Source organism: Eimeria necatrix, genomic scaffold (assembly GCF_000499385.1).
Source record: "Eimeria necatrix Houghton genomic scaffold, Enh_scaff143, whole genome shotgun sequence".
Classification (NCBI taxonomy): Eukaryota; Apicomplexa; class Conoidasida; order Eucoccidiorida; family Eimeriidae; genus Eimeria; species Eimeria necatrix.
In genome coordinates, this window is record NW_013654947.1 from 25921 (window position 1) to 43298 (window position 17378).

At 50.6% G+C, this 17378-nt stretch overlaps 3 protein-coding genes across 3 annotated transcripts; all 3 read right to left on the reverse strand.

Annotated features, from left to right (window-relative positions):
* Positions 1-1910: 1910 nt before the first annotated feature.
* ENH_00013850 (SAG family member) lies at positions 1911-3078 on the reverse strand (the record flags this gene model as incomplete). Its single annotated transcript, XM_013584262.1, has 4 exons — positions 1911-2019; positions 2120-2529; positions 2617-2777; positions 2970-3078. 4 exons carry the CDS (start codon positions 3076-3078, stop codon positions 1911-1913), a joined length of 789 nt encoding a protein of 262 aa, XP_013439716.1.
* Positions 3079-9952: 6874 nt separating this feature from the next.
* On the reverse strand, positions 9953-14322 carry ENH_00013860 (ABC transporter, putative; the record flags this gene model as incomplete). The annotated part of the gene is made up of 10 exons (XM_013584263.1): positions 9953-9991; positions 10200-10376; positions 10551-10760; positions 10997-11099; positions 11440-11903; positions 12212-12477; positions 12752-12932; positions 13037-13111; positions 13230-13345; positions 13470-14322. 10 exons carry the CDS (start codon positions 14320-14322, stop codon positions 9953-9955), a joined length of 2484 nt encoding a protein of 827 aa, XP_013439717.1.
* Positions 14323-16482: 2160 nt separating this feature from the next.
* ENH_00013870 (hypothetical protein, conserved) lies at positions 16483-17127 on the reverse strand (the record flags this gene model as incomplete). The annotated part of the gene is made up of 2 exons (XM_013584264.1): positions 16483-16614; positions 17017-17127. The coding sequence occupies 2 exons, from the start codon at positions 17125-17127 to the stop codon at positions 16483-16485; spliced, it is 243 nt and encodes an 80-aa protein (XP_013439718.1).
* Between the last annotated feature and the right edge of the window lie 251 nt (positions 17128-17378).

Consider the following 17378-nt stretch of genomic DNA (forward strand, 5'->3'; position numbering starts at 1 on the left):
TGTCACTGAAGACGGCTGAAGCTTGAAACATCGGCCTCTGAACATCCCAGAAAATGTTGTAAGCATACACGGCTTGCATCTCGGAGAGCTGCAATTAAATTATGCTGCAGAACTGGGAGAAGCTTGCGAAGTGATGAGTTGAAAAAGTGAGAAAAGTACCTCTGGTCAGCACGTGAGCTATGCCTCAACGCTGCACCAAAATTCAGGCAGAACGCAATGCAGGTAATACTTTTCATCGGATAGGACCAGAGTCACAAAATCGTAATGCCGAATGTCACGATGGCAAAAGCAACCAAGCTTGGAGTTGCTACTGACTCGGGTGACTCGGAATCTTTGAGAGAAGGTATGACCACGTCCCACTGCTCGGGCCAGTGAAGAAAACGCAATCGCTTAGGCATTGTGTAACCGATTTCAGAGCAATCGCGACACCGTGAGCAGCACTGTGACGCGCGGACCAAATTGTTGCCTACATGTATGGAGCAGCGTTGCAACTTTACAAAGCAGTAGGCGTCAGTAGGCTTCGCCTTGCAAATCAACACATAGTCTGCTCTTTCAGCGTCTCCAGAAGTTTGCATGCAACCGAAACGTGGAGCCGAAAGTGTCGTTTGAGTACAAGTGATGACTCGGCAATCTGCAGTTGCATTAGATGAGAAGTTGTACAGGATTGCAATCAATTCATGGAGTATTGCAACTTGATTTAATTTGCAGGTTCCACAATCCGCAGAATGTTCTCAACGAGAGGGCTTCCAGTACTTCTGCTCGCCGGACTCCGCACTTCCGGCAGAAACAGGCTCTTGTATCAGCGAATCATTGTCAAAATACTTCCACAACATTTTCTCTCCCATTATTCCCTTCCGACGCACACCGAGAGGATAGGGACCAAACAATTGCTTCGCCTCAGGCTATACAAACTTTGCTAGGCATGTGACCTCCACTGGCAAGCAATCTTAATAAGCAAGTTACGGTGCCCACGACGTTGCGCTCCAAATTTCATGAGGCGAATGAGAAGAAAAATATGCTGTTGAAAGTGGCTGCAAGCAAATATCCCCATCCAAAGAACCTTCCTTCACGCAAATCGCAGAGGAAGAGCAATGCTGGCCCAGCCAACCACGCCAACCACCAGCATGAACACTCCACAAAAGCCTACAGTACCAGCTCGAAAGTGATCACAATTTACTCCCTATAGCTGCACACTGTGAATGTTCCCGCAGGCATAAGGACGAATTCCCCCCGTATAAGCCCGGAATAACTCGTCTCTCCTCAACAAATCCCAAATGTGCGCAGGAGCTGAAAGCTGCAACTTTCTACGTGGCCCCACATAACTTCTGTAAGAGAGAGAGAATGCTGTATGCAAAATAAACAAAAATCCACTCGCCAAACACCGCAAGGCGTCCTAAAAGCGCCTGAAAAGCATTCCTAGCACCTCATTGAATGCCTGGAACATTCAATGAGGAGCTGGGAATGTTTCGAAATTCCAGCGACAAGGTGCGCGTTGCAGCTCAATGTCACCGCTCGACTACCCGGTCCATCTTTATTCCTTTATACTAGCTCTATAAATATCATCCAAAGCCTCTCCAATCAGGCGAGAATATTATTTGATCAGGGAGCGGGGAACTGTGCCTGGTGAAAAGCAACGAGTGACCGGCATACGCTAAAATAGCAGGCATAGTTTGTCACTAACAGGAGCTGAATCTCTTAATTTGGTTTTACACGATTCTGGGCAGTGTACATTTTTCCTTCCTCGAAGGTACGCTACAAGCGTGTGGCAGAAATGGCAGGAGGTTAGTAAGGAGTGGTTTTTAAAATTTCAAGAGCCCTTTCGGTAGGCAAGTGCGCAGCGTTTCATCGTTACATCGCGCTTGCGGCAAACAACGATGCAGGCAATGTTTTAGAGCTGAAAGGACGAAGAATCATAGAGCCGTAATGCCGAATGCCACAATGGCAAGAGCAACTAGGCTTGGAGCTGCTATTGACGCGGAGCCTGTGAGAGAAGATTTGATCTTGTTCCACTGCTCTTCCCTGCGAAACACATGAGATCGCATGGATGCGAGTCAGTCCAAGTACCACAATTAAGGCGATGTGCGTAGCACTGCGACGCAAGGACTAAAACGTTGCTTACGTGAATGGAGGAGTGTTACCACTTCCAAAAGCATCAGGCACCGTCTTGCAAAGCAACGCATAGCCATTTGTTTTGGTTCCGGCGTTGGCTCCGTCGTCCTCATCAACTTGCGGAGCTGCAGGAAGTGAAGGAGAGGTAATTGTTTGAGTGCATGTAACGACTCGGCAGTCTGCTGTGGCATTAGATGAAGGGTTATACAGAGCTACAAAAGAGACGTTATCTTGTTTGCTGTATAGGTCTGAGTCTTCAGTTTTTGGCGGAGGCAGTCCAGCGAAGTTTTTGTAGGCTGCCTTCCAGTAATCGACAGTTTCGCTGCAGTTGGGTTTCTCGGCAGTCAGCGATTTGAAAGCATAGGTTCCATCCTTGAAGGGCTCTACAGACGTTAGGACGCTTTCTTCTTGAGGCGGTTCCTGAGAGAAGCATGGAAGAGAGGATTATAGTACTGGTGACCGCGCTGAGGCTAATGGGATAAGTTAGAATCGTGCTCTGTAACTTACTGGTACCAAATATTGACAAAGTTTTTTCCATTCGCCCTCAGAAAGCTCTGTCCCTGCAGGTGCAGATATTTTGTTTTCTGTAGTTGATGCTTCAGTGAAGTGGGCCAATGCAGCTGCCTCACGGGCAGTGTTGACTTCGCTGAGGCATTCGACAGTGGTGCCTGCAGCCATTGTGTTCAAACACGCTAGTTCTTTCTCACATATTTTTAAAGATATTTTGGAGCAAGAGAATAGATGCGGTATCAACTACTCAAACGTACTTTTTGGATTGAACTCCCACGCGCAACCATGGGCCGCACGCAGGCTCAAAGAAAAGCAGAAATTGGGCGAAAGAGTCGGGGTTTATCGCCTACCAAGTTTTGCAGTATATTTTACGGTAGTTCCCGCCATTGCTTGTGGGCTGTTTTCGCTCAATAGCAGCAGCGAGGCGCTGAGGAAGGAGGCGAACTTGACAGGCAGCATTTCTGCCGAGTGGAGCTTGAAATATCCCAAATGGAGAAATATCTGTCTGCTGAAACGGAGCAGTGGCAAACTGAACGTGAATATGATCTAGTCAGAATATTAAAGAAAAATCGTGTTCTTTCGTACTCGCGTCAATGTGACGCTGAAGAGGGTGGGTAAGCAAGCACTGGCAAACCTGGCGCGAGTTATCTTAAAAAGAATCTGATCGTGCGAGTTTCCATCCGTCCCAGGGGGTCCTTATGTAGCCAGTAAACCTTATTTTGGGGGTTAAACGATAAAAGCTACAAAAATAACGGCCATGCTCCCCAAAGCAGTACAACTGGTGAAACGGTGAAACGAATCCGTGCTCTAGATCCGCCCAGGCTGTAGAGCAGTGGATCTTGCGTCCCTGCATCCTGAAAAATGCTACTTACTTTTCCCACCATTCAATCTGAAATTAATTATTCCGTGCACACGTCAATGCAGTTGGAACGTTTCATAGCCCGGAGTGCGACAACGAACAGACGGTCATGACTTTTTCTCTAGGTGAGCCGTAGCTCAGCACGAGTGGGCCGGCGCCGCGTCAGGAAAACCGGTGCCGCGCCGAGAAATCCTCGGAAGAGTCAAGCATTCTTAATCGAACTCTAATATTTCTTCTCATCTGCGCATTTACTTCTGGAACACATGCAGCTCTTCAGCAAATGAATACTACAAGCAAGCGCCCTCCGTGTAAAAGCCTGTACAAAAAAGCCTTGCGGCTTGGCGTCTCACTTTAAAAGAAAGGCATACTCCGGCTTTCGCTGGTGTGCACGGCATTTTTTGCCTGGGTGAACAAGACAGTTGAAGAAATATATACTCTGCAAGGTAGCGGAGGGGAATTGCTGCGACGAAGAAAACCTGCTCAACGGGAATCACAGAAAGAGCGGAGTGTCAATCCTGCCAGCCTGCACCACCAACAGTCCACAAGTTCCCAACGCGTACCCCGTTTTTTTTTAGAAGAGCAAATAATTCATTGACACCTCCCTACACAACTGCACGTTGCGAGCATTCTCTCAAGCGTTCCGACAACTTAATCGGTCCCTTCACTTCCCTTTAATCCTTAAGTGGCAGCCACCAACTCGAAGATAATTGCTAGTGGGACAAACCTGATCGGTGATTGAAGAATAACCAACAGAAACAGACTGTTACATGAGATGCGCAACGCTGCAGGTTCGCAGTGTCTGGTTGCTGGTGAGGTCGCAAACTACGGGCCAGCCATAATGATGCTCCAGAGATCGATCACAAAGAAACGTCTTCAAAAAAAGGAGCATAACAACGCCTGATAGGCTAGTGAGTAGATTAATTTTGCTCGGGTGTGCTTAAACACCGGCGTGCTGGTCAGCGCATCACTAGGTGGATGCGTCACAGCGCATGAATACCAAGAGCTACGATAAGAAAAGCAGCAATACTGGGGAATGCGGCAGACGCAGAACCTATGATGCATACTATGACCTTATTGCACTGCTCTTCTCTGCGCAACATCCACAAACGCATGCGCAATGATTAGCTCAGTTCGCAGCTACCCCCGAAGCGTAATCAGCAATAGAACGCAGACGTCAACATGCTGCTCATATGAATGTAGGGAATGCATCGTCTTGAAAGGCGTCGGTACTTGTCATGCAATTCAGCATGTATCAATTCTTTGAAGCATCCTCTGCCTCATTTTCTTCTGGCAGGCCTGCTTTCGGACTTGCTTTTACTGTGCAGGTGACGACTCGACAATCTGCAATAAAGTTTGGTGTGGGGTTGTTCAACGCTACGAATGAAACATTGGCCTGCTTTTTGTATAGCTGTTCATCTTAATTCTTTGAAGGGGGGAAGCGCCTTGGAGTTGGTCTGTGCCAGTGAAAGGCTGCTTCCACTGGGTCTAGTGTCGTTACAGCCCGATTTTTAAGGAAGTTTAGGCCATAAAAGCATATGCTCCACTATTAAACTGTTTTTCCGATATTGCTTTTGTTGTTTCCTGAGTTCCTGAGTGCGACAGGAAACAAAGTGCGCTGGCAAACTTACATATTCACATCTATAGTAGTGACGTTGAGCCAGTGAAACGACTTACGTGTATCAGGTATTCACAAACGAGACGTCCCGGGTTTCAATCTCTAAGCAGCCCCCAAATGTAGTACGCGGGCACCAGCTGCCATCCTACATGTGGCCCAAACCTTCACCAGCAAGTGAATTTGAATTCCTGGATCGAAACCTGTCATCTACGCTAGGGAATTGCATTAGTGCAGACTCCAGTCAGATAGATCTCCCCTTGCCATGCCGTCCCTCAAGATGCGGGACTAGACTTCTCCCTGGCTGAGGTGGGAGTTCAAATATTCCGCTACTGCTGTCTAAGGGACCAAAGGTGCCACTTTAATCGGCCCTGAGAGCTGCACCTGGCGATTTTGTACCGGAGGCGCCCGAGATGGATCATGCCCAGGAAGCTGCACTGCTAGAGAGGCAGATAACACAGCTAAAATCCCTTATACTACGCAGAAAAACGCAAGAGACCCCCCAACCGTCTGTCCGCAGCTGCCACGTGAATGAGGCCGTAACATAAAGAGCGTCCTGCAAGTGGTGGAGCCACAGTTTACGAAGATGTGTCTGGGAAGACCATAATGGGGATTACAGCTCGCGGAATACACGGAAGGGGAGGCACTGGGGTAATGGCCACACTTGAGGGATACCGGTGCGGGCATGACAAAAACTGGACACAGTTACAGCGTGAGACACAGTTACAGCATGACACACAGTTACAGAGTGACATGCTACAATGTTTTAGCATTGTTAACCGTGATAAAGTCCTACGTCAGATAGCCGGGAACTGGTGGGCTGGAGACCACGAGAAATATTTTGCCAACTTTGCGAAGATAGTAGCACTGGGTACATCGATGCCAGCCGCTGGCATCCTCGGCTGTTTCCTAGCCAACTTACCCGTCAAGTAGCCCAGGGCAGTAACTCATTTGGAAACGGTCAAATTTCCACGTTGGAGTACAGCAGCAGCAGCTTTGGCGGAGCTTGAAACTCCTTGGGCACAAACATACGAGTAGCTGCGCAGATGGCGGCTCGAGTTGAACTCAAGGTGCCCCGAAAGGCTGGTTGCAGCTGATCGGCCTGCACCCGCAGGCTCAAAGGTGAACTACCCCGGCCCGAATTATGGACGTGGAACAGAGTGTTGCGAATGCAAAACAAAGGGGCGTATGGCAAGAGACTGTCCTTCCCGCGCCGTCCGGGCACTCCGTTTTGGGGAAACGTATATGATGTGTGGCGGACTGGGACACTATACAAGGGACTGCCCAGTTCGCCCGAAGAATGGCACCGAGGGCACGCCTAGACAGCAGCTGCGACTGTGCAGAGGCAAGAAGACTGAAAGACGAGAGAACCTAGGCTTTGTGGGAGACGAACGTGCTGAGCATGCCACTCGTCGGTTTGGCCTTAGTGGCCGCTCTCGACAAGTGGTCCCACCTACTTCGAGTTACCATGGTCACCGCATATACTGACCATCAGGCCCTTACCCACTTACAGCAGCTAAAACTGCCCAAGCCCCATCGTGGACGCATGGGTGGTCGATGGCTCGACTTCCTTGCGGAGTTCTCAGGCCTCACAATCATTTGCTTACAGCACGAAACCAGGTGGCAGACGCATTGCTGCGCCTCCCTCATTAGCCGACCACACGCCACTTCAGTACGTCCAAGCCACCCAGCACCCCTTACAGGATTCTCTGGCACCAGTTCTGCCAGCTGCTGAACCTACAGGGCCAGGGCGGCAAGGCCCACAACACCGGAAGCTGGCCAACTATCGGGAATTGGCCAGCTTCTTGCAGTACCACGGTGGAGCAGACCGGTGAAGCTACCCAATTCGAGTTCCGCAACCGCCAAATTACCTTTCGTTATGAACCCCCTTGCTTGAGCGTTTGCATCTACGGCCTCTGCAGCATTTGCCTTCCTCAATTTTTGAGTTCCTCACGCGTGTACTTTATACTCATCATGATCATGTGACCGCCGGGCATCGAGGCCAGAAGAAGCTCTTCGTAGCTCTGAGCAAATATTGCTATTGGCCAGGCATGCGTGCATACTGCTTGCGTAAGAACTCGCCCACAATGCAAATCATTCCTCAACGGAGCTCTCACCCTTCGAGGTAATAATTGGTGAGAACCCCCTTACCGCCACGGACTTTGACACTGTTGGCGCTCTAGCTCCTACACTCACGTTCCCCATGACAAAGCTTTGCTCTCATGATGTGGCACTGTGTTCTGTCTCACAGCCGGCAACAGAAGTCCTAATGCTGGTCCTAAGCAGAAGAATCCAGTGGAGACAAGGTATGGCTCAGCAGCAAGAACCTACCCGCCCTGAAGAGCTGTCCTAAGTTTGAACCCCGTTACCGGGGCCCCTTTGAGAACACCGAATGTATCGGGGCCGCGGCGCAACGCCGTGCTTTGCGGCCTACATACGAGTGTCACCACGTGTCGTAGTTAGTTCCTCACCGCCCCTGCGTTCCGCACTTGATTCCTTAGGGGAGCGGTGGTACGCTGGCCTCCTACCCGTGACGCGGCAGGCAACCCGACGGACCAGTACGTTGTGGATTATATACTTGACCAGCGAGGCTCTGGAGATGATGAGTAGTACTTCTTCAAATGGCATGGCCCACCTGAGGACTGCGCCACATGGGAGCATGCTAACCATCTTGCTGGATGCCTTGACGCGTGCCTGGAGGCGCTGCCAGAGCGGATACCAACGGACCCAGACTTGCTCTTCCCCTTCTGGCATCCTTATGACCCCCTAACAGTGTCTTGCGTTGCTTACAGAGCGCTCATTCTTTTTCTCATTCCCTGTTCCGTTCCATTCTGTGTCGCTCTGTTGTACGCGTGGCGGCTCGATCTTCGAGTTGTGCATGGGGAGGAGGAAGCGCTCACGCGGTGGCATGTGCACTTGCATGTTCACTAAATACATATTAGCATCGCACTAGGGTTAGGATAACGATAGCAAGCGGATAGAGTGAGGCCCCCACAGCATGAAGACTAAAGTGAACTGACGAGTATATGTGTGATTATGTGTATGAATATGTCATTGACCTGCTGAAGTGACCTTATAGGCTGCATGCAGGAGGTGTACATATATAATATATATTATATATAATATAAACTTAACTCAATGCTAAGTACAAGTTAGGACTGGTAATAATAAAGTGTCAGTAATAGCAACAGCACTGTTAATGTCATTGCTAATTTTAGCAGCACGAGCACAGTGCACAACGCGCACTAAGCAATCGTGTAAGAGAGCGTAGGACCAACTGTACGGGGTAACTCGCATCACAACACTTGATGGTACAAGAAAATCTTGTTCGAAGGAAGCGATAGAATAGAGGGATCTGTTGGGCCTGTCTTCAATGGCATACACGTGAAAATAACGTACAATACTGAGGAGGGCAAATACAAAGAGGCGCAGTGGAAGCTTGAGGCGTAGAAAGCTAAGCTTACAGCGGCGAGCACAAGCCTGGAAGCTGGGAAGTTGTGCACGGGCACTACAATGAGTTCTCATGAGGCCTCTAGAGGCCGGCAATACGAAACAGCAGGTGACTTGCTGAAGTTGGCCTAGTCTACACTGGAATTGAGCCTTTAGGGCTGCGACTGGCTGCTAGCATGCCCAAGCCTAGGGGTGACTCAGGTGGCAACCGCGCGGCCGGAGCACCGACCCAGCAAAGTGGGGTTCAGTTCAAAGACCTTTTACATGGGATCGCCTTGCGCAGACCTGCACTCTCAGGAAGAGTGTGCTGTACTACACTTTGTCTCATGAGCCACGGAAGCTTCCAACCAAGTCTATCCATTCGTAGCATTCACTTCGCCGCGTTAATTTCACATACTCTGGCATGTTCACTATCTCAAAATGGTAAGTGCCAGGTTGCTAAACTGACGACCTGTGATCGGCTTCACAGTGAAATCATGCCATGCGAGTGGGCATCAAATTGAGAGAATGGGCCACTATTGTTGAGTCTGCATGCCTCTTTATTTATATCAACTCAACGAGCTCTACTCTTGAATAAAGCTCAATGCGGCCGTCAACGTGTTTTCACATAAAACCACACGCGCAGCATTGCTGCATGGAAAACTCGGGCTCACTTCTCGGAACTCCCACTCAATTCGTCACGGCTGTCCCCTTGTCTGCATGTACAGGGATTATCCAAAAGCAGAAAAGCACTGTATAGGAAACGTAAGATTTGGATTCATGCAATAAACCCTACGGCTTAGCATTCCTGGCGATTTTGGTATGGACTAGGCAAATTAACAAGTCATGCTCAGCGAACCTCAGAAAGGCCAAGATAGTTATCTGACTCTAGTATCTGTGTAAAAATTCAGTGTCTGGGGTCACTGGGACGACAAGTGAATGTGGTTAGAACCTCCAGATCATCTCGGTGCCCTACGACAGTCGCAACCCCCGTGGACGTTGCATGCTTAGACGCACGTCTGTTCAAAGAGATTTTCCTTATCAAAGTCTTTGTAAAATCTGCGCCCGGTCCATATATCACAATGAAAAGGCAAAAGGCAAAATCAAGTAGTAGTCATTCAAGGCGATCACTGTGGGTTGTTGTTGGCCTTGAAGACAGCTGGGCTTCGCAGCACGTGAATGCATGTATATTGGCCGAACGCGTGGGATGGTGATATTTTAAATTCTCTGGTACGAATTTTCAGGTCAAGTTGCCTGCCTTCGTTGCCCATTCATGCTGCATCTGTTTTGCTGCATGCAGGGCAGAGACTTTCATAAATTCCGGCAAAGCCTGCCGCACAATGTGCTAAGGAAGCCGTTCCAGCTTTGAAAAACATGACGTTCCGCCTAAAAAACTTACGCAGATTACACTCTAAATAAAAAAGAATGCTCGGCTAGTCGCGGCTCAAGACCCTCCCCAATTGGCCTTCTCGCTGGCATAACAGGACCCACACAAACCGCAATCCAAGGACAGAAAAATAGCTTGCATCGCTGCGCAAGACAGCCCCTGCCTCCAAGACAACCCCTGTCTTGAGCTTAAGGAGGTAAAACTACCAGCAGCAACAACGTCATCGTCTACTGCGCCGTCGTCCAGCGCCCCTCTGTCGTTGGCGCGTCATGCCTCACTAAGCTTGTGCCTACTTGTCTATCCCACATGGAAGCATAAAGCCCATCTTTCTTTTGCAATAGTTCAGCGTGGGTTCCTATTTCCGCGACACGGCCTTGGTCAAGTACAGCAATTGTATCTGCCCCAGCGACAGTGGAGAGGCGGTGTGCGATGACAAGTGTGGTGCGTCCATGAGATATTGCACGCATTGCCTGCATATAACAATGAGCAAGTTTCATGTGTACAAATAAAGGTATTTGACTTCTCTTCTTGAACTTTTACCCAGCATCCCTTTTAGACTCTATCACTTTCCGGGTGTAAGGAGCTTCCATGCAGTTGTAGCAGCTGGGGTAACGGGTCACTCGGGAATATGGGTAGCACCACACCTTCAGAATTTTGTGTTCCGTATGCATATCCAGTGCACTGGTTGCTTCGTCAAACACGACAATCTCTGGGTTGCGCAAAAGGCAACGCGCGATCCCGACGCGTTGCTTCTCCCCGCCGCTGAGGCGCACCCCTCGGTCGCCGACTGGGGTGTCTAAGCCAGACGGCAGCGACTCCACTAGTTCTGTTAGCTCAGCGAGCCGGATTGCCTCCTGTACAAGTATGCAACAAAATGATATTTGTATTATAATTCTTAAAATGTATCATTATAGATGCACGCGTTGCTTGCATGAAAGGAGGAACCGAACACCCAAGCCTACCACACGGAACGACGACCAAAGACAAAAATGGTTTAAGCTTAGCTGAGATGCTGTGCTGTCTGTTATACTGTTAGTCACTAGCGAAAGGGGAAGAAGACGTGTGGTCCACTGCCTTCAGTGCAAGATACCTTGACTTGTTCATCTGTTGCATTTGGACTTCCATAGCGAAGATTGAAGCCAAGGGATTCGTTGAAGAGCAACACGTCTTGTGGGACAACACCTATATGTCGCCTGCAGGGAAGAGCAGGCAACAATGGATCCAAAGTCCAGGCAGATTTTCTCCTCCTAAACCAGAGATTGGAACCTGAAATATTCACAAGCTACTGCTCTGCTTACAAACGCAAGGAGGGACAAAGAAGTTAGTGAGGGCATCGCATCACAAAGTGGTGCATCCGTGTTGCGGAAGGATGAAAGCAAAAGAATGACGGAACACACGGAACAGGGCAGGACCCTTTTCTGTCCATTTCGAATGTACTAAAAGAGCTGGTTCTCCCGCCAATATTGAAAGCTTTAGACAAGAAGTAAATATGGAGCTGTTGGAGCGTCTATGCAGTGAACTTCAAATAAATACCTAAAGGACATGGCGGGGAGCGTTTTCAGGTCCTGGCCATCTATAGAGACTACACCGCTCAGGGGGTCTGCCAAACGATATAAAAGGCGAATGAGGGTCGTCTTGCCCGAACCTGACTCTCCCACGAGAGCGACCCGGCGACCAGCCGGAACTTCCAGGGAAAAGCCATCTAAAACTAGCTTGCCCACGCCTCGCGAAGCGCTTGAGTCTTGGCTATCTTCCTCCATATGCTTTTTATAATGCCTTTGTTGGCTGGACATCTGGTCCAGGGAGTGAGAAGGGGGATAGGCGAACTTCACGTCCTTGAATTCGACGGCTCCACCGCGCAGCTCAAACACCACAGGGTTGGGAGGATCGCGGACCAGCGGCCGCAATTTCAGTAGCTGTTGCAACTTCTCCAAGTCAATTGTGTTCAGCGTCAACTCTCTATAAGCCGTGCCAATGAAATTTAAGGGAATCGCTAGCTGCAGCCACAAGACAAGCACACCTTCAGAAAACATTTTGGCAATAGAGTTGCGTCACATGCACAGCCTACAGCAGCCTGCATCTCCGTTACATATGCACGCTTAGGAATGACTTCTGTCGGTATAGAAATCTCGTGTGGCGCAAGCTTGTGCCGAATGTTGTGCTGCAGCATGCACTTTGGGTCATATTAGTGTTGTTTGGGCTGCTGCATGCTGTGGCTGAATTGGGCAGCCCAAAACTTGTGCCGAAGCGTTTGCTTTGGGGCATTACAGTGTTGCTCGGGTTGCTTAGATAGTTTACGTCTCACCTGCAAGAGCAGAGTGCTGACGAGAATGATCTGTCCCACTGGGGCAGCGCCTGAGGCAACTAGGCTAGCCGTATGAAGCAATGCCAGGGAGAGGCCACTGGTGAAGATGAGTTGCTGCCCAAAATTTAAAAAGGCAAGAGACTCGTTCACCTTCGTCATTTGGTCCTCTAGCTGTCGCTGGACTGACCCGAAGCGCTGCGCCTCGTAGGCCTCCGCCGTGAAGTATCTCACAGCCTCCGCATTTGCAAGAGAGTCCACCAAAAGTCCTGAAATGCGTACCGCCGCCTCACCGATGCTACCTCTAGCAAGAGCAGCTAATGCAGGCTCAACAAACGGCAGCAGCCTCTACCGTGCAAGGGCAAGCAGCCCACCTAGCAAAATAGACTGCGGAATTTGTTAGGGCTGCCTGGAGTCCCTTCTACATTACGGGACAAGCTCTGAGGGTTGAGCAGCTCTCAGCCAACGTGTGGGGAATGGACCTCGTGCACACGCAAATGTCTCCAATAGCATTGCGTCACAGCACTCCTGCGTGCTGCTTACCTGCACTAAGCCCCTCAAGGCGATTCATCTCGCGTCTTAGCTTTGCTCGGCGAGTCGTAATCGCTGCAGTAAAGGCCCAGTAGGCCGATATTGTTCCCACAGCAGTCGCCGCTACTGTCCAGCCAACACGCAGCTTAAGGAGAGCCAAAACCATCAAGAATTCGAGGCTTGTAGGCACCACCTACAACAAAAACAGCAGCAGCAGCAGCAGAATCGGCACCCGTGGCAAAGTTACAGCGTGGCGGTAAACACCACACAGCCGCCTGTGTTCGATGCATTGCTAACCTGAAAGAGAAGAACATTCAGGAGCAATGAAATGGCCTTCGTTCCTCGAGTAAGGACAGCCGTCATCTCGCCTATCTGCAGCAGCAGCTCAAAACACGATACGACCGAAGTTGCTGCCGAAGCCACAGTAGCAGCTGTGGCGGCAGCAGCGGCATACGCAGGGAGCAAACAGCAACAATGGCAGTGGCTGTACTTTGTTGTTGCTGCTAAAAGAAATGGCGTGCATATGAGAGAATGACTTCAAGGCCAACTCGCGAGAAGCTCTCTGCGAGACGCGAGCGAAAAGAGCAGTACGCAGCTCCGTGAAAGCTGCATCACAGAAACAACAGCAGCATGGGCAGCAACAGCAGGAGATCTGTGGAACAGTTCTCGCGGCTTCTGAAGCATATCAGCAGCAGCAGCAATTCACTCGGCAACTCAGATAACAAAGTACCTGAAGCTCCAAGTCTTGCTAGGGGATAACTAACAACAAGTCCAACAGGAAGAGCTGGATGGAACAGCGACGCAGCTCCTGTTGTTCCGGTTGCAGCTGCGATTCCTTCAGCTGCAGCAGACGCTGCTGCTGCTGCTGCTGGTGCTGCTGTGTGTGCTGTTATGCCAGCCTGGGCGCCTGCTGCAGCTGCTTGTGTAAAGTGGTCAACGAGGCCCGCCAGTGCAACAGGAGCAGCAATGGTCAGACACTTTGCAGCAATCAGCGAAACCACTGCAGCTAAGACGCGCATCTTTAGGGGGCGACTCGCCGGCCACAGCGCAGCGGACAAAAGCCCCCACAAATTCGCTGTCTTTTCATTTGCTTCCCCGTGCCCTGGCACTTTGGAATGCTGGCTTGTGCTGCTGCTGCTGGCCTTGTTGTCGCCCCTGCTGTCATTGACGCTGCTGCTGCTGCTGCCGCTGCTGCTGCCGCCGCTGGTGCTGCTCTCGCTTCCGCTGCAGGAGGCGGAAGGCTCTCCGGGCCCCGCTTGTTGGCTTCCGTATGGTTTGGACGGGGGACTGCTGCTGCTGCTGCTGCTGCTGGTGCCGCTGCTGCTGCTGCTGCTTGCAAGTGTCGACCCGCAAGCTGCAAAACGTGCAGGTGGCTGGTGGGCGCAGCCGAAGAGGCCCTGGGGGTAGACTGTCCACGCCGTCGCATAATTAGCAGGGCTCTTTGCAGCAGGTGGAACAGCACAGAGCCGATGAGCAAATTTCCATGGGGGGATAGAAGGCCTACCCCTGCCTGCAAGCCCTTGCAGGGGCCCTGGGCAAGCCCCGAATACCGCGGCAGCGCCACATGAAGGCGAAGCCGCCATTCTCTTCGGTGCAAGAGCTGCTGCAGCAGCTGCAGTAGAGACGCCTCGCCAGCCACGGCTGGCCCTGCAAAAAATGCTTCGCATTGTCCGCTGGCTTCTGGGGGGGCTCAGCAGGATCCAGAGGGCGCCCCTACCGAGCCCCATGGCCAGGAGCTGCGCAGTTTCTGGGCTACGCCCGCGCCGCTAAAGGCCACTGCTGGGCTGGGGCGCGCCATTCATTGGGTGTGGAGGCAGTTTGCTGCAGTCTGCGCCTCCAAGGCGTCACGAAAAGGTAATTGGGGAAATGTGGCAACAAACATGCTGGTCGCATGCACTGGCAGCAGAAGTTTGGCCTTCGCAGCTCAGTGACCAGCTGTCGCTTGCATGTAGCGCCTATGGTGCTCCTTCTTTGCGTGGACAGCTCTCGTCTTCCCTCTTCGGAGCTGCCAGCGCCACGAATGAGCCAACCATGCCGCAAAATATGTATCTGCAGGATGCATTTGGGCCAATCTCAACAACTAATTCAAATTGAGAAAACCACAGCCATGAACGCTCTCCAGGTACTCTCTTGGGGGGCCCCACAGTGACTCGGGGCCCATCTGCGGTTCATCCCAAGGGGCCCAGAGGCAGCTAGCACTTCTTCAGATGTTCTAACGCTAAAATTTAAACTCATGTGAAAATTGTACAACTCATAAAGGACCTGAGTTCATCTAGGGTGCTACGGCAAGGAGCGAGTTCTCAGCTTGAGTCCACACATTCCTCGATTTTCCCGTTGATGGCTTCTACCCGAATGTTCTCGATATAAAGCGGGCTCCGATTATTAAAATAGTTTGCTGTGTGGACTGTGACAAGCACGGAGGCTTGCACATCTCTTCCGTAATAAGCCAGTCTCAAAGTCGAATGCTTGTCCCGCAACCTCGAATGCACAGACACTATGGAGGCGAGCGTCGAGCTCAATGAGAGGAATAACTGGCTAAGCATCACCATTTTGTAGACAGTCAGATGAACAGGCGAAGCCCCAGGCCAAAGCAGGCGACGGCCGGGCTAGCCGCAACTCTCAGCTCAGGTGAGCTTATTTTACGCTGAGGAACAGAGCATGCAGGAAGAAGAAATGTGCCTTGCAATCAGCTCATGCCAGTGGTCATTCAGCCGCCAGAGCCGCGTGCAGACATCGTAGATAAAGAACAGCACGCATAAATACCACATGTGCGGTCGGCCTATTCTTGTGAAGAACGGTGGAACCAGAAAGCCTGAGTACTTGGCTCTGCATAAGTGAAACCGGCGCCCTCTTTATCGCCAGCGTAATTCGATGCAGTTTGAGCAAGTAGGGAAAATTTCACTGCATGAAGAAGGAAAGCCGAAGGTAAAGCTACCGCAAGACTTGGCAGGAGGGCCTCTTTCGAGCCCCCGTGTCATGAGCTCCCGGCTCCCGGTCATACTTCTTTTCTATCCAGAAGCAGTCTCAGTACGTCTTTTCAACCTACAGATTTCACGAGAGGCTCTCAACGTCTACCGCTATAAACTTCTGCGTACGGCTTTTCAAGTGCGCGTATTCACTCAGTCTGTACACGGGTCACCTTTGGACGCAGTGTTGTAATCAATAATAACATGAGCATGGCCAAGCAAACGCACTTCTCCCCTTGTGCTTCAATGCACATTTTGGCTTTCCCATAAGTATTCCGCGAGTTCTCGTCGGTCTGCACCCCACCTAGCTAGCTACCGGGCTTGTACGGAATGGTTCTGTGGAGCAGCTAGCTGTGTTGGTGCTTGTTTGAGTCTATCTGTCTAGACTCTATTTTTCTCAACCTTTCTGCAGTTGTGGTAATTGTAATTTTCCATCACTAAGACTATCCAATGGTGCGGCGTCAGCCTCTCAACTGGTTTGGTCCGTAGGCAGTGAAGAAAAGCATTAGAAGCTTTGCAGCCAGTTTCAGCTTCTCTAATGCGGCATTGTCGTGGCTTAAGAGGATCCTCAATCAACAACTCATGAGATCCTCAGCTCTCATAAAAAGAACTCCGGGGAAAATCCGCACAACACGTCGAGCAAAGCCATCGCCGCGCACTGCCACATGACAAATGTCGATGACACAAGAACCAGTAAAAACTGCTGCAGCAGCAGTAGAGAAGCAGCGCGGAGCTGCTGCTGCAGGCGGCGGCCGCCAGTTCAAATTGGGCGCAGGACTAGTACTCCTTGTTGATGACCAGAGGCTTATCAGAGAACATAGTTGGTGTGTCTATTTTCATAAGACAGCACACGCCAATGCAACTTCCGAAAAATATCAACAGCAGTACCAACAGCTGAGCCAGCAGGTTCTGAGGGATATACGCACACACACAGCAAACTCTGGCACATGCGCGCCCAGCGAAAGTGAAAAGTCTATCTTACTTTACCTTAACTTTTCTCTTTATCTTTAGAAAGCTCTTCTTGATTGTAGCAGCAAGGGAAGAAGTACAGCAGCAGAGTGTCGCTATCAGTTCACTTGTCAGATTTTCAATCAGACTATGTTCTTGTTTCGGGCACTTGATTGCGACAAAAGCAAATGCAATATAAGCATCCTGCGGAATATCATGAGGCACTCTAGAGGCAGCAGCTTTGCAAATAAGAGCACCGCTGCGAATGTAAGAGTAAGGGCAGCGGCAGCAGATGCAGCAGCAGATGCAGCAGCAACGATCGCTGTTGTTGTGCTGCTCCAGTGGCCAGCAGTTCCTACGTACCGAAGTGACGTAGTTGAAGGGCGAGTCCTCGTCTTGGGTTTCAGCGGCCACACTTGCAACAGTGAGCGTGAGCGCCAGCAGCAGCGCGAGCAGTGCTCTGGGGCGCGTCATGGTGGGCTGTTGGCGTCTGTGCGCCAGCCAAAGAAGAGCTTGTAGCCAGCTGCTAGTAAATTATTCCCAAAAATATAGTTGTAGACCGCTTCAACGGCGAAGAGCCAAATAATATATGCTCTTGCGCGTATCGCTGTAGCGCGGATTCTCCCCTTCCGCTATTTAGCTTCTCAAAAGTTGGCTGTGTAATCTTGGCATGGAAGGCATGTCTTCTGAATGTGTTTTTAATATCAAAATCTACAGAATTCTCC